Below are 24,148 nucleotides of genomic sequence, written 5' to 3' on the forward strand. Positions count from 1 at the left end.
ACTTTTGGTTTGTAGATTACTAGTGAAACAATAAATTTGCCATTTGAGATATCGTTTATCTGAAATAGAATACTAATATTTGCAATACCTTAATTTAGAATAATCTAAGCATTATAATTAACCATGTATCAAGTTAGATGATTTCTTATATTAATGGTCGGAAAACTTGATTGTGATTTTGGTCAACATAGTTGTTTTTAAGGTACAAAAACAAGTTCCAACAACCAAGAAAAAAGTTCAAAAATATGATTTATTTCATTTGTTTGGTTATTCAAGTATTAATGTGGTTTCTAAGGAAAAACTGCCTGATTATTATATTTCACAATTGTCGTGCTCTTTGGGCTCAGTGCAATCCCAGATCTTTGTCCTCAGTCTGGCCTGTTGTAAAGGGATTTGCTGTTCTTGGAAGAAGTTCTCCTCTTACCTATGGTTTGAGAATGAACACCAAAAGGCTTACTGACATCCCTGGTCCTCTTGTTGGTCTGCAGCAGGCCCGTAGTTTTGGTTTTGACATCAAGGCAGCTCTCACTTGCATTTTAGAACATTATTTTGTTGGCAAATAATGGGAGGGTTACCACCCACCTTTTGATTAAAATTTGATCATTTGCAGTATGACAAAACTGTAAGTGTATAACACTATTGTCTCTGCTCAATACTTCCTCTCAACAAAAGCTTGAAACCCTTCAATTACCCCAAAACTCCTCGGTTTTAGGTTGTTTTACAGTCAAACTCGTGACATAGCTTTTTTGCCCTGAAATGACCAAAATAGTTGAAAACTTAATTTAACCTAAAAAATTATCTTTCTGACCCCAAGTTATCATCAATAAAAAAACCCACCTTAATTTAATGCAAGAATAATCATGGTGACATTTTGAGGCTAGCTAATGGTTTCCCAACATGCCATTACTTATATGATGTATGTTTGTTTGTTTGCGTGTTCTGAACTCAGATGGCAGCTCTCTCGCTTGGCCTGCCATCTGACTTTGGGTGTCCCTATAATGACCCTTATTTGCAACGTTACACGGCCCAAAGAAAACGGGAGGAGGTATGGTAGATTGCTACATAAACTGCTCTTGCCTTGCCTTGAACGCATTTTCTTTTCCGGACATTATGTGACCCGAAGCACTAATTGAAAATGAGATTTTGATAGAATTAGTCAAAAAGAGCACAAACGTATTATAATTCAATAACAAGGAATTGGCCCAATCGGCCCTTTATTTGCTAGAGACTGGATGACACAGCGCCCTCTAGAGTGCAGAACGTAAAACATATTTCGTGCAGCGTAAGGGGGCTATTCAGGGAAATTCCCGCTTTGTCGTCACAGCCAACATAAGTTAATTACCTCACCCTCAGGAATGATCGCAGGTTCACACATTTGAGCAGTTAAAGCAGCAACTCATGTTGTAATAAAATACCACAGAGAAACTTGGACATGGCTACCCTGGGATTGAACCAGGATTTGCAAATTGGAAAGCAGATGCTCTACCAATATGGTGCCCCAGCAAGCCTTACTAATGTGATAGCATTGAAAAAGTAAAAGAACTCCAGCAAAATACTTCTCTGATTATTTGTTTGATGGTATCAACTAGGGCACTACTATCGATAATCCATAGTTCCTTTCGGACATTCAATGTTGCTGAATTTCTAATTCAAAATTGCTTGGATTTCTTGTTTGATAAAGGGATACAATCCCAGCCGCAGTTTTTTTGTTTTTTTGTACCCCTTTGCGCCCAAGCGCCATCTTTTGGATATGTAGTGATGCATCAAATGTGAAAATGACACCACCTTTTCCACCAATAGTTACTTTTGCTTCAAAAAGAGCTTAAGATTTGATTTTTTTTATTGTTTCTAAGACTATCCCTTGTTTTCTTCGTATAACAGCTGTGCTAATTACAACATTATTGCTATTAACTTATGCCACAACCAAACTCTCGACACATCCCTATGTAAGTCAAAAGGGGGCGCTGGGGAGCAAAGGGGTAAACAGCAACCTCCATGAGCTTATTCTATTTGTTCAGGATAGAGCTTACAGAGTCGGAAAACACCATTATGAATTCAATAACGCCAAATGCAGTCTAGGATTGTTAATTTTCTTGCTTTACAACAACGCAAGAACCAACGTTAGCTTTTTCCCCGCGAGATGCCTTACTATAAAACAAGCGGTCTCTATTGACTTTCGAAATGCATACAAGGTTGCCATCTTGCAGGAAATGTGTTCAAAAGAGCAGATGATGCTCTGAAGCAAGAGGTCAAAAATAGCACTGTATTTGAATGGACCATACTTTACTAGAGCTTCGAAATGGTTTGAAAATAATTAGAAAGTCCAGATGTTTATCCGTACATCAAATCTTAACTTCTGACAATATCACAAAGAATAAATGCAGACTATATGATTTAGAAATGGGCACCCTGTGAATGACAGGAGCTAGGGAGAAAAAGAAAAGAGAAAGAGAGGGAGAAGGCTAGTACCCATGTATTCACCTTACCCAGGGTGACCATAATCAGACAAGTACAAAATGGCTGGGATGAAGACTAGTACAATGGACTTTTTGGGCTATTATGGCTTGTTTAGGCAACACTCACAAACCAAACAATCAAGAGATTTGAAAAATGAATTAGTGGACACCCAATGCTCTGCCAAAAATGCGTCAACCAATGAGGGGTGGCTAAAAAGAGGGGAGGAAAAGTCAAAGAAAATCAATAAGAATCCTATAAAAGTACGGAGCTTAGGTATTGAGCATCATCTCCAGTCTTGTGCTCTTGAGCCAGTAGAGGGCAATTTCAAAAGTCAATACCAACTCAATAGTAGATCAAGCATTGACTGTTTCTTTTTATGCCTTGATTTTATACATTGAGACACAACAATTTTTTTATTGTACAATTTTCTGTGTATCAATTATACAATCTGCGAATTTTTAACCCCCAACGAAAAGAACGCTGGATGGTTGCAAACTGATTCAATTTTAGTTTTCATCAATTCAGTCATAGTTACCCAGAACACTGAAGTGTCACATTTTGTAATCATTTTCACCTTTCACTAATGGATTTTCTAGATATTATAATTCGAACTAAATTTGTTGTCTTTTCCCATCTTTCTAGCTGTTATTATTCCAAAAAGTTCCCACACAAAAACACATAAGATTCCAGGTGAGATGTTTTAAAGGGTTTTATCCTTTGGCCGAAAATAACTTCAATGGTTTAACTTTAAAATCTCCACACTTTAAAGAGTGTTTCAAAAGCAGAAAAAGAAAACTGAGAGAAGTGATCATTTCTTTGTGAAGTCAGGGCTTTGAGAGACCTGAATTCCGTGATATTAAGATAGAAACATTGGTAAAATATTTGAAAGGGAAATGAGTGCGAGGTTGGGTAGCTAAATGAACATGCGTTAGTTAGTTCATCGTTTAGACTTCAAGAGTTGCGTCACTTGCTTGTGGCTGTGCCCTGGGCGGGGGGGGGTTGGCTCCAGCCATGCTCCAGCTGACTCGATCTTCCTCCTCCTCGGAATTCAGTCCTCGCTAGTAGTGCCATAGTGCCATCCAGTCCGGGTGAGACCCTGCCTGATCGAGCGAGCCGAGGTAGTGTCGTCCTCTGTTAGCCGTAGACCGAACTAGGCGACTGGATCGAGTGGATAGAGTGCATGGAGTTGGGCTGGGTTGGACTGCTGGATCGGGATTGACACATTCTTCTTCTCCCCCTCTCTCTCTCTCTCGGCCTCGCCACGACCTGCGTGCAATCCTACCCGTCTTCACTGACCAGACGCTCCGCTCGCCCCGCCCCCTTCTCGCGGATCCTGGGACGGGCTCCACCCGCCGGTCTGATCCCACTCCCATCGAGTCTAAACCCGCCCTCACGCGGGTTTCACTCGAGTCCGGACCTGGGGGGGTCGGTCTGTGTGGCCTTCGAATCGGAATTGGGCTCTGGGGCCCGCTCATTAATCCACGGCCGCTCAAGGGTTCATTGAATTATTGACCTCCTCTATCTCTCGGCGACCCCTGTCCAGGCCGGGCTCATGGCCTCGCTTGAGCGTTCCACAGCCTCTGGCCCAACTGGCGACCGCGTTAAACCGGACACGGCCGCCGTCACCGCGCCCCTGTCGCCGGTTTGTCGCTTCTTCTTGGCCGGCTCCTGTGTTTACGGCGATGAGTGTCGGTAAGAAGCTCGCCCGTCCTGCCCCAGTCAGGTAACGGCACTGGGCTCGGTGTGTGTCACCGTTGTGGGATAGGGCCCCTCCCATTGTATGAATCCCCAAATAGCCAAGTCGAGTTGATCGCAATATCCTGGGTTCGTTTCTTTCTAGCTACCGCCACGAATCTTGGCTCTCGCGAACCCGCCCCGATGAAGCGACCGTCGCGGAGCCCCATTCCGATCCATATGGCGTGCCCTTGACCTTTGATACCTTTGCGGTGGATGACGTGGACGCCAGTCAGACACCCGCCTTACCCGCTCCCATTCACTCTGTCTCCACCTCATCGGGTTTCACTTTCACACCCGACCCGGACGCGCCCGAGTTTGTCCCCCGGGGCTTTAATGCCTCGTGTTTGCCGGGGGGGCTGACCGCTAAATCCCACCGGCTTGTTCCTCTCCATCCGGACCCCGTGGTAGAGGAGGGCCACCCGCCGGTCGAAGTGGGGGCCCGCAGTTGGGCCCAGGTGGTTAATCCTGAGGCAATGGCCCAACTACCCATGGCTGACGCCGAATCCCAACTCTGTCCTTTCAATATGATCGGCGAATGCCATTACGGTGAATCGTGCGCATATATTCACGGCGACACGTGTGACTATTGCGGCCAAGATGTGCTGCATCCCTGGCATGAGGGTCAACGCCGTAAACATCATGCCGTAAGTAGCCTGGGATGTGTTATTTCGCCCAATTCAAAGTGAAACGAACGTGGGTATCTTCTTCCATAGATATGTATGCAATCGCACGAAGAGGCCATGGAAGTGTCTTTTGCTGTAGCCCGTTCCAAAGACAAAACATGCGGCATCTGCATGGAGACGGTTTTGGACAAGAATAAGGGCGAGGCCCGTTTTGGCATTCTACCTAATTGCACTCACTGTTTCTGTCTGTCTTGTCTGCGCACATGGCGTCAAGCCAAACAATTCGAGAACAAAATCATAAGGTACGGTCACAGTAGTCTTTGAGCTGGCTGTTCATTTGATTGGCTTTTCCAATGCTCACCTCGATCCTCTTCCCTCTCTTTAGAGCTTGTCCCGAATGTCGGCAAACGTCTGACTTCATATGTCCCTCTCGATTTTGGGTGGATACCCCCGAGGACAAGGACAAGCTTCTGACCGATTACCGCTTGAACCTGAACAAAAAGGAATGCAAATATTTTCGTCGCGGCCGAGGCGAGTGTCCTTTCGGTAATAAATGTTTCTATCGTCACGTGGACGCCTCTGGATTGGCCGTAGACGTGGGGCCTCCTCAGACCCGAACTCGTCGCGCCAATGAGAATGGCGACATCACCGAGGCCCAGCGGGTCTTAATGATGGACTTTCTGAATTTGCGTGATGAGCGAGGGACCCGTTTCCTGGATATTTCCACGGAATTTGGGCAGATGCTCCGACTGGCTTTAGAAGTGGACCTAGAGGACGACGACGATGACTATTATGTGCCCTAATGGCCGAGTCAGCCGTGGGAATGATTACTCAAGGACAACCCAAGGGACTCTGAGAGCCTAGCACTTGAACCCCATTTTCCATTTTCCACTCATATTTAGACCATCGCCTCGCTTCGGACTCCCATGTTTTCTCTTTACTTTCCTTTACCTCTTCTACTGACACCGATTCTGTGTAGCTGTGATGTAAAATTGAAAGAGGGCCGATTTGCGCCAGAGCCTAGCTTATCTTTTTGCGGGTGAATTTTCGACCCGATATGAACTGAAATGAACATGTTTGTCAATCTCAGCCTTACCTTTACTCATTATTCATCAAATATCATGTCATGAGATGTCGTGAAAAATAGTCGAATCATTGAAAAATCAGAATGAAAATACAGTATTAATGATAAGGACGAGGCAATCATACTTTGAAATAGATGGAATTGCGAATGATTTCAATGCAAACAAGATTCGCAAGATAACGACGTTTATTAGAAAGAGATCTAAGTATTCAATTGTATTTCTATACTTCAAAAGTGGCTCAGAGTTGATCTGCCCAAGAGAAGCCCTGTTCGGCAGAGAGCCTTTGCACAGTCTAAGTCCTAGAAATTCATGCTTGGTATCAACAACATAAGACGAGATAAATGATTGAAGGGGCAGCCTCTGCAAAGGCGATAGAACAACCCGGGTTTATTTTCGGACTTCCTGACCGCTGCTGGGATTGGAATCCAAGCAGTTCAAGCCGAGAAATTTATTCATTTATTTATTTATTCATATATATCATTTGATCGACCAACGAATTAGTGTTGGCTGATCTGGCTAACCCTTGAATATAAGGTTGATCAGGAATTTTAGTCAAAAACTTGTCCAAGTCTGACTTAAATCCTGCTACTGGATCGACGCCTACATACGACCTACGAATATTTGAAGGCAGCAAATTGAACAATGAAGGAGCCCGAGAAAGAAGAGAGTTGGTTTCTCAACGTTGTTAGTTGTTACGTATTTTTCTGTAAACATATTTTTTGTTTAAAATCATGAGACTTTTGGGATTTCCTCTTAAAAACTTGTCTAAGAGTCAATCTGATTCCCAAAATTGCCCACCCTGCCAGTGGTTGATCCCTGGTTAATGCACACCAGAAGCTACGTTTGGGGTGCGAACAGTTAAAAATTGTGTGTTAGGCACGAATATTCTCCCTTATTTCCACGACCTTAGTCATTCCTCAATAAAAGGAACGAATTGCAGTTATAATTACTTTGGTCAAATATAGTAATTTGTTACACAATCATTGCTCAAAAAAAATGAAATGGCGTTACTCATTACTCGTCACTTTTCCTGAGATTTAGATGACCAATATTTTATGGTTTTCCCCCATCAAGACTATACTTCTTTAAAGAAATTGTGATTTTTGCTTCAAGCAGTCCTAATGCGTGCGTTACATTTGAAGACATTTTTAAATAATGAGCATTGATTGACATTTAATCTTGACATAATTGTTCAAAATGTATTGCATCATAATGCTTTGAGGCGTCAAAATTGGGACCCTAGATAAGGTAAGGATTGTTGAAGGTTTGAAACAATGTCGCAAAGATCATGATGGAAAAGCAGTATTGGACATTGTCAATCCGGTAAAGCTTCCCTGTTAAAAGCCCATGCCTTAAGTCGTGTAAATGGTCAGGCTTTGGGTATTTGATGCATCATACTCAAACCAAAGAAATATTTTCCCTACTTGACAGTTGCATTGAATCAGGCCAACGGAATTTGATTGGGAAGATGTAAATAATAGAGTAGCAAGTGCAGCAAGATATAAAAAAGCACCCTCAGAGTAGTTGAGAGCAAGCACAATTATCAACCCTTTCATTGTGATAATGTGCGAGATGGAAATAGCAAAAAATGACAATTTCCGTTGAGGCGTTAGTTTCCTCAGCTGTTCTATGATAAACGAAAAATTAAAGACCAATCTGGAATCTGAAAAGGAACGAGTAACGAGTGATTCTTTTAATTTTGGGGGTTCGTTGGATTGATGAGTATGTTGCGCCAAATTTCTCAACTCTCCCCATATCCATGACTTTATTCTCCATCATTACTTGAGCTCAGGAAAAGACGTCATTTTTCTAAAATATTTACTTAAATGCTGTCGAAGACGATCACTTTTGACATGTGTACGAAGAGAGTTTCAAATAACAGCGAATAAGATAAACTAGAAGTCAAAAATCAGTTTTGCATTTCTTCATTTTTTCAAAAAAAGCAAAATTGAATTTGCCACGTGACCTAACTTATAATGCCTTAATTTTGTCCAGATTCAAAATGCCCACCCTGAATATCTCTATTTGAATTTTGACAATGCCTTTCGCCTCCCGAGTATCAAATTTCAAAAAGGCATGAGGCATGTTTTTCTCATACGATTGATACTGTTGAAGAAGTTCAAATTTAGAAAAGCAATTATTTTCCTTCTATGGATTTCCATTGGCTTAGCCAAACGAAAATGGCCGAGTATAGAACTAATGCAGTGCTAACTCGGAGGTCCCCTTCCCATCACTAATGCTAGGCCAATCAACATTATCAATGCTCATTGACAAGTTGTGTAAATTTTGAAAGAACTTTCCATGTCCCCGAGGTTTTTTGCAGATTTATTGCATCTGCAAACTTTGCAATTTTATCAGCAATATGTGACATTTTTCTGCAATTTATTATGCAATTTCAGCCACCTCAGCATAAGAATATCAATATTTCTGCACCTTGTGATTTTTTTTTTAATTGTGTCAATTTTGGAGGAGAAAATTGTGAGATTGAAGTTTTCCTCATTTCTTCTAGAAATCTGCTTGACATAATAGTGCAAAGTAGGTTACAGATGTTTAAACAACCGCCCACCTACATATATATTCCACCCATATGTTATAAATAGCTCTGTCTCTTTTATCATTGCAGTTTTTGGGAAATACACTTTGTTAAAGAATGGGACTCAGTGTGCTTGTGCGACATATATGTTTTCTAAAAATCAGACACATCATAACTTGTTTTCATGGAGTATATTCTTAATAAAAAAAATGTGTAGTAAAAGGTCAGTGACATTATCAATATGCTGTTGCTGAACTCAGATCTGCAATAAAGGTATATTGCAGAGAAGGTACGGAAGGTATCTGATACTGTACGTCTTCAAAAGCATTCATGAGCTTTGTCCCAACCCAAGATTCAGGGCCAATGCTAGTGACCGTAGAGGCTTAATGTGCGTTTTGAGAGCACCTTCAAGCCCTTGAGAATCCAGGCTAGTTAAAACAATCTAGTCGGGCTCCTTCATTGTTTAATTTGCTTCCCTCCAATATTCGTAGGGAATACGTAGGCCTTGTTGATCCGGTAGCATCTTTCAAGTCAGACTTGGACAAATTTTTAGATAGCATTCCAGATCAACCCTACATTCAAGGATTAGCTCGGTCTGTCCAACTCAAACTCGTTGGTAGATCAAATATCATATGAAGATTTAAAAGTACAAAATAGACGAGTTGTATCCTTTTTTATTTTCATTGTACTGGAGATTAAATTCCCTGTAGCGGTTATTAAAAGCTCGTGGAAAATCAAACCCAAAAGATATTACAATATTGGAATTTCATTTATTTTCAGACTTGTTGGCTTCTAAATTGTGCATGTTAGTTAGCAAGGAACAAGTCATTAGCAATTTTTGTCACTGACCAATGATTTGCAATTAGGTCGGGCATTGCAAGCACCGTCGTACAAACTCTTTCATATGCATGATGTTTTTGAGGGTTGAGGGTAAGAAGTGTCTTTCTTGATGAGCCAAATGTTTCAAAATGCCTTCAACAAAAATAGGAGATGATGGGTGTATTCAGGAAACGGACTCAACGAGAAAGGAGGACAAACATGGGCATTATGCTCTGTCCTTTTGCGATGGAGGCATAAAATCTGCTTAGATGTATCATATTACATCTTTTTGAATACCAGAATTCGATTGTTGGCCGGCATGGCATGATGGGCTTCTAATCCCAAGCCCACTTTGGCTGCCTCTTCCTCCAGATCTCGAATATCTCGGATACCCCAAGTGGCGTTCTGTTGGCGCAAGGTGGCGTGAAATCGCCGATTACTTTCCGGGGTAAGGCGACCATTTTCGGCGAAAGGACCATATAAAAACAAGCGACCGCCGGGCTTTAATAGCCGCTGGGCCGCCTCCATTAAGCCCAAAGTAGCCGTCCACGGGGAGATATGTACCATATTCAGGTTCAACAACCCATCAAAGCTTTGAGCAGGCCAGTCGCTTGGTACTTGGGTGATGTCCAGTTCGCACGGGACCCCAACATTGGACAAGGCTTCCGTGACCAAGAGGTTTTCTATGCGCCGGACTAACTCCGGCTCCCTCTCTGTGGGTTGCCAATCGAGTTGAGGATATCGGCGAGCCAAGTAGGCCACGTGAGTGCCTCCCCCAGAAGCCACTTCCAGGAGGCGTCCTCTAACCGCCATGGCCCTGTCCGGGTCGGTCGGGTGTGACTTCGGCGTTGCCGCCTGAATCTGGTCCAGGTATGGGGCCAAGGTGAGAGCGATGGGCTCTCGATTGCGCAGAGCGGCCGGAGAATGGAGCGTTTCAGGGGACAAGGACGCATTCAAGGCCATCGTGCACTGTGCCACAGCACGGATTTTGATCGGGATTCTACTAGTCTCCTCCCCAATAATAACACGGTCTGTATCAGAAGTGCACTCTCACTCTGTCATCATGGAAGCTGTGTCAAGTCTTCTAAATCCATGTACATAGTAGATGTATGTATATAAGGTGAAGCTTCTTGGATGGAGGGCCTGCCAACCAACCAATGCCCTGTGAGATGGTCTGGTCAGTGTTCGAGAATTAGGGGTGAAACCCAAGATTGGCTAGATAGCAGACAGCCGAGTCAAAGATGAATGAAGCAGGCCAACGTGCGTACGTAAATGAGATGTTTTGTCCGAACTCTGCGTACATTAGTCTGTCTGTTGTTCCTGTTCAATCAGTTGATAAATAAATAACAAACGCTACGCAGTACAAAATCCAATCCGACGCAACCTCTCCAGGAGGTTGATTCATTGGACGTCTTCCAGGTCTCTCTTCTGGGCAAATTGTGGACGAATTTGAGCGGGCATTGCGGCTTAATTCGGTCGTCCTTATAGATAAGTTCAAGCGGAGACACACTGGGGGAATCACATTCCTGCTTTTCAAATCAACTCACATTATTACAACCCCCAGACTGTTGGGTTTATTTGCTACATACACTCAGTTTCTACAAGTATTACGAGGTTGTGTGTTTCCGAAATGTGTTAATTCCGAGGGGGATTGAGAAAAGCACGTGGGGGTTAAACAGATAACAGAGTCGAAAAAAGTCATCTTGAGGTGAATATGTGATTGCAATCTTATAATAGCTTAGGCATCTTTCTATGTAATCCTATACCTCAAAACCAACACAGACGGCGTGTGGTATTTTTCATTCGTATTGAGCCCGTTCTGACCATTGTGTTGGCTTGTCGTGGTTTTTGATGACAAAGTTATGAACACAGCAAGTATTTATAGAAAAACATGGAATCATGAATTATGAATGACTAACGAGTAAGAATACTATTTCAATGCTACGGACTCGTATACCTAAGCATATTAATGTAATAATATGTTATGCGTTCACACTTACATTTGTATAGCACTAACATGATGACCATTGGTGGCTAAAAGGAATTACTACTGGGCATTATGTTTCTAGTCAGTCAAGTCCTCGAAGAAGCACGTTAATGAAAATTCCTGAAACTCAAAGGCCAAAGTTAAGACTGGGTCAAAAGTTTTGGTTGTAGATGGTTTTTTCTATCATTCCTTCTCAAGTAGCTGGACTTCGTCGTCAAAATGAGCACAGTTATTCTGAAGGTCGAAGAATAACTTTGGGCTTTTACTCCGAAAGTAGGCTGGAGCAAGGATACTCTGATCTCATTGTAAATAAAAGGCAATTAAAAATGGTCCCTAAAACTGCAAAATGCACCGCCTCAAGTAGTTATCCTCTTTTTTAGATAAAAACGTCAAGTTTGGGTAAATCTAGATGATATAGGGATAGGGATGCATAACAGAAGCGCTATGTCAGCCATATTATATTCAGTTACATTGGATCTTTTCCGCCTGGGAAAACTATCCCATCTCTCATAAAACGATTAAAAGTGTCTTAAATCAAGATTAGGTCTTAAATAACCTATCCTCCTTATTATGGGGCGAGTCTCGTTTTTCGGACTCACCAAGTTAGGAATCTAGTCCATTGTTAGACTTAAGTCCAGTGAAACATCGGATTTGCTTGTTGCTGAACTAACCAAGCCAATGTTATTGAAATCTTTGTCAAAGGCTGTTTTCTTACGAAACTAATTCATTAGGTGTTTTCTGAAGAAATCCAACGATCTGCATAACAACAAGTCCAGACTCGAGTGCCTTCTAAATGCCTTGGGCCATATCCAGAGTCTGTCGATACTTTTACAGGACAAGGGCATAAGAGAGCTCCCATATGTACAGCCATGAATCATCAGGCAAGCCATTTCAGTGTCAATAATAGCTAATAAGCCCGACCTCGTGGGTTACTCCTGTCAAATGAAAACCATTGACTGGGCCCTTCCTTATTTCTTGCGAGCTTTCTGAGTGCGACATGACAATGGTCGTCAAGGAGTTCGAAAGACCAATCAATATCTAGCGCACGCAATACACACACAGACACACAGACAATCTTTCCGGGGTGTACCTAGGAAAGAATTTCGTGACTGAAGTTGAATAAAACCAAGTGGTGATTAGCTGATCGCTTTGGATTTCATCCACCTCACATCTTTTGCGAGGGATTCCAATGGCCCGCAAACTTCAGGCCATCGGTGGGAACTATGGGCAAGCGCACCACGATAGCAAGCAAGCCAATCGAAAACGGGATAAGTCCAGATCGAGATTCGAGAAGCCTACATCGAGATCTACAAAAACCAAGACAGATTCGGTGGCAGGCGCTCCACGGCTGGCCAATCGTCAAGATCCGAATACGCGCTATTATGAGAAGAGCGTAAATAAGTATGAAAAGAGTGGGAAAACACGATTGGCTGCAGCTCAGGAGTCCGAGCCCAATGTGAACTCCGATCTGGCCACGATCGGTATCGTCCCGAGTCGCAAGGAGGTTTCGCTTGTCACTATGAACACGAGCGGGAAATCGGTCATGGGATTCACGCCCAAGTACAAGTTGAAAATGATGGAGGAGTTCCTCCACACTTTTCCGGATGCCATCTTCTTCCAAGACGCCATTGAGCTCTCGGATCTCAATGTGATCTTGGAGAGCGTGTCCGAAGGCAAATATGAGTTCTACTTCCAGGATATGGACTTTGACAAGGACGAGAAAACCCGCAAGGAGACGGAGAGTGGTATCGCCACGCGAAGCCTCACCGGCATTGCGTGGAATCGAGAAAAATACTTCGGAACCCCGTTACAGCTGGACGATGAACGACTCCAAGAATATCGGGGATGGCTCAAGCGACACGATCTGACCATCGTCAAGCTAGACTCCAGGGAGCAAATTGGTCACGAGGACGTGTACCCCTCGTTCATCTCGATTTCGTGGCACGGTACTGATTATGAGGTGGCCCTTAGACAACGAATCAAGGAGTGCGAGGAGTTTTTCGCTTTCCTCTCCGTGCTTCGGGAGAACAACGGTCAAATGCCCATTCTAATTGGCGGGGATTTCAATATGGACATGAAATCCTTCGATAACCGACTCTATCCTGATTTTGTTCTCGTCCCATACCGTCCCGTATCCGGGGTCTTGGCTCGGGATTTGCGCCATACCTTCGTCTTCACGGTGGACACGTTGCAAGCGACGGAAACAGGATTCAAGCAGCATCACCCCGAGATCTTCCCCTCCCCATTTGTTACGGCTCGATTGCGAGGTCGTACCAAGATCCGCATGTGGGCAATCATTCGCATCCAACGGGCTTTCCGACGAATGAAGAAGAAGATGCAAGCCCGAGCCGTGACACGCAAGCAGTTTGAAGAAAACAAGCGACGCTGGAAAAAGAAAATCAACGGCGATGATTACGAGTCGGAACCAGAGGAAATTCCCGTCACACATAACCCTCAGAAGGCTGGGAAATCCGAAAAACCCAAAGCTGCGTCCAATGCCCCCCGGGATCGGCGATACGCCCTCTACTGGGATGAGCGAGACGACCCTCGTTATCAACCTGAAGAGGACACCCGCCCATTGGCTGAACGTCGACGCAAAGATTTTACCGAGAATCCGTCCAATGGGATGAACGTCACGAGCGAGAAACGGGATCATATCATGGGATTCCGAAGACAGCGCTTCTCTGACCTAAAATCTGTGCAGGATCGTAAACTGGAGGATGAGGGCAATCAATATTTGACCCGAAAACCTATGGCTTTCACGTTGTAGTCGAACCAGCCATGAATGCTCAAACGCAAGTAATTTATCGTTCCAATTCACATTTTAAAAATAAATTGCCTCATTTTCGCTCTCTTTTACGCGATCTCTGAGAATTGTGCTCCCTTGATTTCGAGTCCGTGGGTGTGGGAGTTGGAGGTGGTTGGCCCACATAACGAAAGTTTCTTTTCCCACCCACGATGGGAGGCGCCAATTGGGAAGCCATGGTCTCATCATCCACTTCGGTTTCGTTGGGGTCGGGGGTGTCCTCGGACTGGACCTGAGACGCAAGTTCAGCTGAAAGCTCGGGATTCATGTCCTTGAAGGCCATGCGACCCGGGGACAATCGAAAGAGCGAGGCATAACTCGGCTCGAGGATGAAACGATCCCTGAAAAAGTATTTATTTAATGGTGGGAAAGTCGGTGCAGGTGGGGTCCTACAAAAGCATTTACCTCCATATGAAATTATGTATGAGAAGATAGGACAAACTGAACACAGCCTAGCTAGATTGCCAGTCACATTGAAGATTTCTTATCCATCGGCGGCATGCAAAGTTCGGAAGATTGGAGAATAAAAGACTTCTAGAGATGTGGAATGCGAACGGAAGCAAAGAATTCTTATCTCCTAAATCGTTCCCTTTACTCAGAATAAGATCTTTATACGAGCACATGATATCATTGAAAAGATGAACGTGGCCAAACTTTAGCCCAAAACTATGGTTAGGGAACTCGGGAGATATGTCTAAAGTTATGTAGTGCACACTAAATAAAACTCGAATTTTCGGCCTGCTCTTGGTCAGCTACATAAACTTTTAGCAACATAACTTGGAAACGAAGCACTTCACAAGTAAATAACAAAAAAATGACCTGCCTTTAACTGAAGAGACCTACGCTTCTCTTTTTATAACTTTAACTGATCACGGCCTTTTATAAAAGGACCTTATGACATTGGGATCCAAGGCAAGGTTCTAGATTGGAAAAGAAGCTTCATTCATGATAGGAAGCGAATTGGGACTGTACAGTGTTCAGAGAAGGTACGAAAGGTATCTGATACTGTACGTTTTCTTCAGCATTCACGAGCTTTGTCTCAATCCTGGATTTAGGGTCAATTCTAGTGACCGTAGAGGCTTAATGTGCTTTTTGAGAGCACTTTCAAGCCCTCGAGAATCCAGGTTAGTTCGAACAGTGAGGTCCACCTCTCTTCTTTTTCGGGCTCCTTCAACTGTTTAATTTGCTTCCCTCTCATATTCGTAGGGAATAAATACGTGGTCATCGTTGATACGGTAGGTAAGTTTCAAGCTAGACATGGACAAATTTTTAGAGAGCGTTCCAGATCAACCCCCATTCAAGGTCTAGCTCGGTCTGCTCGAATGTTTACAACATGATTCATCTTATCGCACTTAAGATGAAAGACGATGAGTATTTTTGACTTTGAAGCATCGAAGCTCCCAAAGCTCAAATTTCATCTAAATCAATAGGGATAACTTTCGTGACGATTTGCAAGATGTTACTTGCAAAATCGAACTATGTCTTACTCATTCGTCATATTATTGGCAACATCAGACATGACATGAAGCTGAATGAACCATAAGTGTCAGAAAGGCCTTGACACTGACCAGGCGAACGAAAATAATATTGAACATGACATAAGTGGTCAGATTGGTTGGACCTTCTTACCCTTGAATTCGCATGGCATCGGATACCACGCCCTGAAAAAGCCTGTGTCTTTCATCCTGTTCGTCGGCCTCAATTTGCTTCTCTCGTGTACGTTTCATGAACTGGAATTAGATCCAGAACCGTTATTAACAAAAATCGAAAAAAGGAAGGCCAGGGCGCCCGCATTTTAAGATCCCGTGATCCCCAGCCAAAATTACCTTCATTTGTAACAAATTTTTGGACAGCATCTTTTTTTGAGCCATGTCCGACTGAGATCGGGCGGTCTCATCGGTCACGATAGATGCCATGGTGGACCTTTTTCTCGCGGATCTAGACCGTCACCAATTCCTGGCCCTGGCCATCAACAGTTGAATCGAATCGTTGGGACGAGTAGGCCTTACTCTAGACTCAGTAATGGATGGTGGAGTGCGTAGTCCACGTATGGCCCTTGAGTCGAAGTAAGTGTCGACGGTGTGTAAACTCGAGCTCCAGAATGAGGAAAGGCATGGGTTTGTTTTGATGGCAGCCAAAAGTCAGCTGTCAGATTTTGGCCGAGCAGCGTGACAAGCCCTTGGAAAAGCCGCTAGTCAATGATCAAAGCCAAATGTCACTGCCAGTTTCAACTACTAGCAGACGACATATAAGCGGGACAAGAAGATGACGTCATGACCATTTTTGGACAGATTATTATATAGCCGATTATCAGAGACTAATCTTCCTAAACAACCACAGCTACTGCCGGTCGGCCAGCGGGTCACTATCAGGTGGTAATGTTTTGCCACAAGGATGAAGGCGTGCACCCACTCCCCACTCATCTATCGGCGTCTCCTGCCTAGTGCATAGATCAGGATTCTGGGATGCAGTCGTCTCCTCTCCTCTCGCCTCACCCATCTCACCACAGTGGTGAAAAAGCCTTATCAAGTTGTGAGAGAAATACGCGATTCTTTCTCAGCATTTTATTATATCTTGCAAATGCATAAGAAGCACTTTTGATCTTATCGCTTTGCTGAATTATTGCTCCCATTAAACGCTTTTATGCCTCAAAGTTAACAAGACTCATTTGGATATTTCTGCCAACCTTTAGTAAGACTTTTCAACCACCGCGTCAGTTGTCTCACTAGTGAGACAGGACGGGTAAGCCAGAAAGCGAATGCCAGAGCAACTCAAGAGAATAAGAGAAAGAGTCAGCCCAGGGTGGCCAAATCGACAAAGCATTTTAAAAGCTCTTCTGAGAAGTGTTGATTGGACACACATTGGTCCAATTCATATCATTTAGTTTATGTTAACTTTGCGGGGAGGGGGAGGGGTAGTATAATATAGGGGTTTTCTAATGCTAGAAGAAATTAATCAATTTCCTCCAGATCTTTGATTGTCTTGCACCTATTCTGGACACCCTGACACCAACGCATCGAAATTTGAAGCCAGTGGTGCTAGTGCTACATTCTTTGGATTTCTCTAGGTCAAGCTGTCGTAGTATCATATCGACAACAGCTGTGATTGTTGTGGAAGATTAGTCTCTGATGATCGACTATACAGATTACTGGAAGTTTTGAAGCTTAATAGCTGTTTGTCAAAGGATTAAGTTACAGTTCCAAGTCATTTATCTTTGAGGAAAACTATTTACATAACATTGATTGTTTATATGTTGTCACATTTTCACTCTTAAGCAAATTTGAAATTGCTAAGGAAAATCCGTTAGAACAGGCCTTCAATTTGAACATGTCGCCTTGGGCGGGCCTAGAATAACGCGGATGGCATCCACCCGAACCGAGTCTGTCCAGTGAGAACGCCACGCCCGACTGGGGGCTTGTCGGTTGGTTACTTCTTTCTCTCTCGCCCACTAAATATAGCAGTACCGCCTCAGATTCACCTCGGCCTTCCCGGAGAATGGCCCACGGGTCGTCCCCGGCCTCGTCGGCTCATCCGGTCCCCGCCCCTTGGTGTTTTCGTCGGTGGCGATGGGAAGAGGTGAAGCCGGGCTCGCCGGGAGCTGATCCCTGGCCCAAAGCTCGCAGTGGGCATCGTTTGGTATTTCATGCGGGTCAGATCTACTTGTTCGGCGGCTACAACCCCAACCTGACCTTGGATGATCCGGAGATGGCCGATGATCCCCATTGGGCTCAGCATTCACCTCTCTTCAACGAGGTATGGGCTGGCATGGCTTCCTGGTCCTCGATCGTCTCCGGATTCCTCTCATCCTGGACGGTTCCTCTTTTCCTCTTTTCCTCTTTTAGCTTTGGCGGTTCAACGTGAGCGCCCGCCGTTGGACGCAGCTGACCATGCACGGGGAGGGGCCTCGGGCTCTAGCTTCGCATACCATGGTCTCCTATCGGGGCCGACTAGTGGTGTACGGAGGCACGGGCAGTCCCTTTGGCTTGACCACCTCCAACGAGGTGTTTGCCTTCAACTTGGACACGCAACATTGGGAGACCTTGGCCGTTGAGGCCGCTTCGCCCGAACTGCCCCCGGCTTTATACGGTCAGGCGTGTCTCCTGGACGGGCCATCTCTCTTCACCATGGGCGGCACTTCGGGCTTTCAATACCATATAGATGTCCATCGGTTGGACCTGGAGCAAAAGGCTTGGTCGCGCCTCACCCCGGATCCCAACCCTTTGGTGTCCGACCCCTTTCTTCCCCCGGCTCGTTATCGGCACGAGCTCTGTCTCCATCAAAAGCGTCTGCTGGTTCTGGGTGGGGGTACCTCGATGGAGGCCTTTGGGTTTGAGCAAATCCCCGCCTTTAACCTGGAAACCGGTCTCTGGGAGCGCCAGACCACATGGCCCAATCGGAGGAGTGCCCAAGAGTTCCCCGAACCTCGACGATGTCACAGTATCTCGCACTGGGGTGACGGTAAGTGTGATCGCACCCAATCTCTGGGACCTCTGGGACCCACTGACATTCCGTTGTGCTTCGATCTGTTTGCAGATGTATTTCTCTGCGGTGGTTTCGATGGCGACGCGATCTTCAACCAGCTTTGGCGGCTCCATCTCCCCACCATGCGATGGTATCATATCAAGTGCCCTTTGCCCCACCCGGTTTACTTTCATGACGCCACCGTTACCCAAGTACGGCGATGCCACATAGTGGTGTCATTATTAGGCCAATCCCGTGACCTTCACTGATTTTTTCGTTCCATTTCAGTCGGGGCAAGCCTACATCTTTGGGGGTGTCACGAACATGGAAAGCAATACTCGCAGTGACCAGTTGTATCGAACCTGGTTGACCATTCCCTCGCTCCGAGAGATGGCCTGGGAGGCGGTCAATCATTATTGCCCCAATTTGGCCGATGAATCGTCAGAAACTCTCATGGAAATGGGTGTGCCACGTGAATTCGTGTCGCGCCTCTTTTATGGGAGTGATCAAGCGGGTTAGGGACCTTTCAAACTCGTCTCAATCATGATCTCCTAATATTGTGATGGGGTAGCTCATTAATGTCCGAGAATGTGTGGCTCACGCACGGACGGCATTCATTCATCATTAGCTTTGGCTGTTATTAAAGACGATATTTGAATGATTTGCCAAATCAATTCAATCGTTCTCCTCTTCAGGTGCTGTGTCATTTTCAGCTCAAGAGTTTCATACAATTTGACTGACCTTAATTTGACGTAATGATTGTGCTGGTTCATGTATCGGGTTGTGGCATGGCGTTGCCTTGCTTCTGGACTACCAACGAAATGTCAGATTAACGGGCCCCTTTAACGAAGATTGGGCGATGATCGATTGGTTTGCTATACATTATTTGGAAGATAATAAATGTGCGCTGGGCCAAGGATCCTCACCACGGCAATTGGCTAGAGCCTATTCATTCGTTATTCAAACCCAGCCCCCCTAAAATGGTGACCTCTTGAACGTTTTGAACGCCCGACTCGCCCGACTCGCCCGAACCCTAGCAGTTCAATAAGCCCGCAATTCGGCCAAAACGATTGGCCTTGACACTGAAGATATCTAAGAGGTTCGGTCAGACCTGAGCCTGCGGCCGTTTCATCACTTTCATTGATGTCCAACCATTTCATGGGTTCTCTGTCCTGCCTGTCTGGGATGCGGACTCTAACATGCACTTTGGGAGAAAAACGGGGTTGGGAACCTTGTGGCGATATCGATTCTGCCATCCCTCCATCCCTCCATCCTTCTTCCCGGCCTAACTCTGTCGAGCTCCTAGGGACTCCTAGCCTGCCAAACTGACGGAGGTGACGACTCTCAAGTGACCAGCACAGATGTGGTGCCTGGGCTCTTTCTCTCTCTCTCTCTCTTCTCCTCTCTCTCTCTCTCGACGTGACTTGCCTCTCCATTAGGCCACAGATCCCACAGATCCCACAGATCCCACCGATCGCTCGCACCACAGACACACAGTCAGTCCCACATACATTCTTACAGGCACACACACACACACATGCACGGGCCTAAGTCATAAACGGACTGGACTGACTTCTTGCACCTCACAAGTCAGGCTCTGTCTGAATCGATCGATACTGAAGACCAATATAATCCCGCTTCCAACCCTCCAGGCTTTCAACTCGTACAATCCAACCTTCCTTCGTTTGTCCCTTGGCCTGTCTCCGGAACCACGGCCTGCCTGCCTGCCTGCCCGCCGGCCTGCCTCTCTGTCTTTGGGTCTGTCCTCTGCCTGTGCCATCTCTTCACCCGGGCCACCCGGGGTGTGATCATCCCACCTGCCCGCCAGCCATACAGCCAGAAGACAGCCAATTTGGATCCTCTCTCCACGGGTAGTCTCTTAATTTTTCGGGCTCTTGGGCTCTGGGGCTCTTGGTGCCCCAAGTACTTGTCCCCCGGCCCCCGGCCCCCACCGTGCGTTAATAATCTGCTTCATGGCTTTGACGTTTTGGCTTGAAAATGGCTCCGCCTCTGGTTTCGCCTCCGCCTGATCCACTCTGATCCCTTAAAGCGGCCCCCCCCGTACTCGTCGCCGAGTTCGGCCCCAAGCCCCATGTCGCCAGCGTCGGGGGTACCCGAGAGGCGGGGCCCGTGTGGCCTGACCCGCCCCCCGTTTGCCCTAAGATGGATGTTAATGGTCGGGCTGGAACTGGGCTTCATGATGAGCTGGCCGTCCGCGGTTCAGGCTGCCGAACTGCGCAACGTCTCGTCCATGGTGTTTGGTGGGGATTTGGGCTGGCTACCCATGGCCTTCGGCGATTTTAATGCCGATAAATTGACTGACCTGGTGGTGATCCCCGCCGCTCGGCCCCGTTCCACTTTAGCCGTGCTCTTGGCCCGCGCCCAGACCTTCAGTCTGCTCGAGGAAGACTACTTTGCGCCTGATCCAGCCCAACATCATCTAGCCTGCCATGTTCCGGAGTGGCACATAATGGGCGTGACGCCCGGCGATTTTGACGGTGATGGCGGCATGGACCTGCTCGTGCTAGCCCAACCCGCCCCTGGATCGCCGGGGCTGGGTGGGTCCGTTAGTACCGCCCTACTCTTTTGGGGTGACCACGACCAGATTCGACATGAGCATCGTTTGACTTGTGGGAACGCCAGCGCTTGGACTTTGCCCATGGAACAAGAGCCCTTGCTCCTGGATGCCAATGGCGATGATATCGCGGATTTATATGGGGCCGTTAATGGCACGCGGGGCGTTTGGCTCTTCAATGGACAAAGAGAGGAACCACCCACGTGGCAAGTTTGGGACCGAAGGCCCTCCGAACTCACACGACGCCCTCATTCGAACGCCTTTGTTGACTTGAACTCCGATGGCAATGCCGACCTCTTTGTGACCAACGAAAAATCCCTCGAGCTGTGGGAGAACTTGGGCCACGGCCAGGCTAAAACCCCATCCGCCGACGCTGATCAAACCATTACGAGTCCGTTTCGCAAGCATAAAAGTGTGCCGCTCCCAGCTTGTGACACCAGTAAAGGTACCTGCATTGGCCAATCCGTATTTGCGGATTTTGATCTGGACGGCCGTTTAGATATGATTTTCCCCGTCTGTTACGACGCCGAGTGTCGGACGAGCACATTGCATTTCGCCACTTTGGACGCTCTGTGGTCGGGCACCCGCCAAGATTTTTTGGTCATTCCCACCACGCTAGGCCAATGGAAATTTGATTACGCCGATGACGATAATCCCGATAATCCTTATTACGGTCTTTCCCCGCGTGTTGGTGATATCAACTTAGATGGGTACCCAGATTTATTGATTCGCGTCCAACACCGAACCTCTAAAGAGGCTCAAGTGCACTTGTTGCTGAACGTATTTGATCCGAATTCACCCACGGAAAACAAACGCGGGTTTCTTCTCCAGCCAGATGTCATGACGGGCCTCAACCAAACGGTGATGGCAGCCTTCTATGACTTGTATGAAAATGGCTTGGAGGATATCATAACCGTAACTTCCGAGTCTCCCAATGGGATGAAGTTAGGGGCCTTCACCAATCAAACCCAGGATAGTGACGCCTACTTTGTCAAGGTCATCGTTTTGTCGGGTGAATAATTATATTGTTTTTGACGCCTGTATGGCCACGCAATTTTAGTGTTATTGCCATCTTTTCATTAGGTCTCTGCTATCACGATTGTAAGGATGAGCATATCCAAGTTCCCTACGGCACCAACCTACCCGGGCAAACGATTTGCTATCGGCAACAACGTCCAGGGAGTGAGTCCTTCGTGGAGGTTCGATCCTGTGCTCCGCAACTGACCCAAACCGCCCATCATGCTTTGCAACTTCCATATACCATATTCGGTTTGGGTATGGCGCCTAACTTCTTGGACTACATGTATGTCAATGTAACCAACACCTCCAGTCACAGCATGGGACGGACTTGGACTCAGGTAGTGGAGATGAATAGTTTTTGTCATTGTAATTGCTTAGATTTGAACAATTGCCTTCCAGATTATCCCAAACTCGCAGATGTACATCATTCCATATCCTCGGAGTTGGCCGGCTCAATGGGAGGCCAAATTATACATCACTCCAAGTCGAGGGATTACCTTGACGGCCTTGGCTTTGGTCGGCACGTGCATTTTATGCGTGCTCATCATTTTGGCACTTCATTGGCGAGAAAGAGCTCATGATCGCAAAGAGAAACTGCAAGAGGCCAACCGGTTCCATTTTGACGCCATGTGAGTGCCAAGAAGCAGTGAAAAGAAAACCCCGATGAAGAAAAAATAATGTGTTTGGGGCATCTCGGCGACAATTTCTTGATGCAAAGAAAGACGACCAATTGTGCGTGCACTTGTTCTTTCGTTCTCTTCTCACCAAACTGTGATAATCATCTCCTGCTTGAATGTCCCTTGAATCGTTGCACATCGATAAAAGCAATGAAGTAGTGTCAGTTGCACCATGCCCTAATGTTAATTTTTGCTTCAGGTCAAGAGTAAGTCAACATGGCCAACCACCAAAGACTGTTCTTAACCTATAAAGATATGGCACACACGTTTGATTTCATTATGTCAGATAAAAATAAATATTTTATGGTCGTATCTACTTTTAGCACTTTTATCACCTCTCAATCTTGTGACAGCTACATAAGCTTTGGCAACATAACTGAAACAAATCACTTTTCAAGTAAATATTATAGATATGACCTGCCTGTAATTGAAGAGATCTACGTTTCTTATTTTATTACTTTAATTCAGAAAAGTGGCTCAGAATTGCTATGACCAAGAGCAGGCTGATTTGGCAGGAAGCTCGTTCACAGTCCATATTTCTAAAAGTTCGTGGACCTTATCAATGTTTGAATGTCTCCTCGATATCAAGACCTACTCTCGATCTGAACTGATAGGCTGGGAACAAGAAAATTGTAAGTACAAAACCTTTTGCCTTACCACTCGAAAGCGCTCTCCTGCTCCTCTGTTTATTTGCGATTAATTACAATCAATATGTAGCCAAAGTGGTGGACATGGGCTAATGAACATGCACCATGAAGGTGAAATCATGCACAGTATATGATGCGTCAAAAAAACTGAAAAGCTTACCAGGTGCATATTTGTATTTGTCAAAAACATGTATTTTTCAAATATGAGAGATATTCTCAGTTTGATACTTCGACCCGCCTTTTTCTTGGTGTTCAGTTTGATACCCAATACTTTTTTGACCGAAAATCAATTGGCCGGACTTCAATTGACCGAAACTCATTGGACCCAAGAAATCAGTCGACTGAGTAAAACACTAATCTCAAAAAAAAAAGATCCAAATAAGACACATTTCACCGAAGACAAGAACTTTTTTGAATAAATCAGAGAGCAAGTTACAGAAATGGAAATATCACTGAACTTGATGGAAAAGGATTGAAAATAGCCATTTTTGTTGCTTCCGTGAGGAGCTTAAGCATAATGACTCTTCGAACAGTAAAGTCTCCTCTTTTTCATGCTTTTCTGGTTAATTCATTTATCATTTTGCTGCCCTCTAATGTTTGTAGGAAATACCAGGATAATTGACAATTATGAAAACTTCATTTATTACAGATTGGGACTACACTTCCAGAAGCTAGTAAGTCCTAAGGTCAGATTATTGTTAGCAGTGGTTTCTTGGTACGA

General features: G+C 45.3%; 6 protein-coding genes across 9 annotated transcripts; 4 read left to right on the forward strand and 2 right to left on the reverse strand.

The window, feature by feature from the left end:
- The first annotated feature begins 3,515 nt into the window (after positions 1–3,515).
- On the forward strand, positions 3,516–5,906 carry LOC131887212 (probable E3 ubiquitin-protein ligase makorin-1). 2 transcript variants are annotated; one of them, XM_059235763.1, is made up of 4 exons: positions 3,516–4,149; positions 4,298–4,838; positions 4,908–5,119; positions 5,203–5,906. In XM_059235763.1, exons 1-4 carry the CDS (start codon positions 4,010–4,012, stop codon positions 5,618–5,620), a joined length of 1,311 nt encoding a protein of 436 aa, XP_059091746.1. In that variant the 5' UTR covers positions 3,516–4,009; the 3' UTR covers positions 5,621–5,906. The 2 variants fall into 2 exon arrangements, with proteins under 2 accessions (XP_059091746.1, XP_059091747.1); XM_059235764.1 differs by having other exon boundaries at positions 4,006–4,180.
- A 3,185-nt stretch (positions 5,907–9,091) lies between these two features.
- On the reverse strand, positions 9,092–10,587 carry LOC131887214 (methyltransferase-like 26). Its single transcript, XM_059235767.1, has one exon. It carries the CDS (start codon positions 10,215–10,217, stop codon positions 9,534–9,536), a length of 684 nt encoding a protein of 227 aa, XP_059091750.1. The 5' UTR covers positions 10,218–10,587; the 3' UTR covers positions 9,092–9,533.
- A 273-nt stretch (positions 10,588–10,860) lies between these two features.
- Positions 10,861–14,115, forward strand: LOC131887210 (uncharacterized). 2 transcript variants are annotated; one of them, XM_059235761.1, is made up of 2 exons: positions 10,861–10,962; positions 12,076–14,115. In XM_059235761.1, the coding sequence occupies exon 2, from the start codon at positions 12,431–12,433 to the stop codon at positions 14,009–14,011; it is 1,581 nt and encodes a 526-aa protein (XP_059091744.1). In that variant the 5' UTR covers positions 10,861–10,962; positions 12,076–12,430; the 3' UTR covers positions 14,012–14,115. The 2 variants fall into 2 exon arrangements, with proteins under 2 accessions (XP_059091744.1, XP_059091745.1); XM_059235762.1 differs by having other exon boundaries at positions 10,889–10,962; positions 11,973–14,115.
- Positions 14,026–16,279, reverse strand: LOC131887215 (M-phase phosphoprotein 6-like). The gene is made up of 3 exons (XM_059235768.1): positions 15,874–16,279; positions 15,677–15,777; positions 14,026–14,388 (listed from the first exon to the last, which is right to left on the reverse strand). The coding sequence occupies exons 1-3, from the start codon at positions 15,961–15,963 to the stop codon at positions 14,082–14,084; spliced, it is 498 nt and encodes a 165-aa protein (XP_059091751.1). The 5' UTR covers positions 15,964–16,279; the 3' UTR covers positions 14,026–14,081.
- An 865-nt stretch (positions 16,280–17,144) lies between these two features.
- Positions 17,145–19,442, forward strand: LOC131887213 (kelch domain-containing protein 10-like). Its single transcript, XM_059235765.1, has 4 exons — positions 17,145–17,800; positions 17,890–18,505; positions 18,581–18,720; positions 18,797–19,442. Exons 1-4 carry the CDS (start codon positions 17,543–17,545, stop codon positions 19,025–19,027), a joined length of 1,245 nt encoding a protein of 414 aa, XP_059091748.1. The 5' UTR covers positions 17,145–17,542; the 3' UTR covers positions 19,028–19,442.
- Positions 19,443–19,985: 543 nt separating this feature from the next.
- LOC131887208 (T-cell immunomodulatory protein-like) lies at positions 19,986–23,092 on the forward strand. 2 transcript variants are annotated; one of them, XM_059235759.1, is made up of 3 exons: positions 19,986–22,095; positions 22,167–22,441; positions 22,482–22,659. In XM_059235759.1, the coding sequence occupies exons 1-3, from the start codon at positions 20,601–20,603 to the stop codon at positions 22,485–22,487; spliced, it is 1,776 nt and encodes a 591-aa protein (XP_059091742.1). In that variant the 5' UTR covers positions 19,986–20,600; the 3' UTR covers positions 22,488–22,659. The 2 variants fall into 2 exon arrangements, with proteins under 2 accessions (XP_059091742.1, XP_059091741.1); XM_059235758.1 differs by having other exon boundaries at positions 19,997–22,095; positions 22,503–23,092.
- Positions 23,093–24,148: the final 1,056 nt, after the last annotated feature.

The sequence above is a fragment of the Tigriopus californicus genome, chromosome 9 (genome assembly GCF_007210705.1).
Source record: "Tigriopus californicus strain San Diego chromosome 9, Tcal_SD_v2.1, whole genome shotgun sequence".
NCBI lineage: Eukaryota > Metazoa > Arthropoda > Copepoda > Harpacticoida > Harpacticidae > Tigriopus > Tigriopus californicus.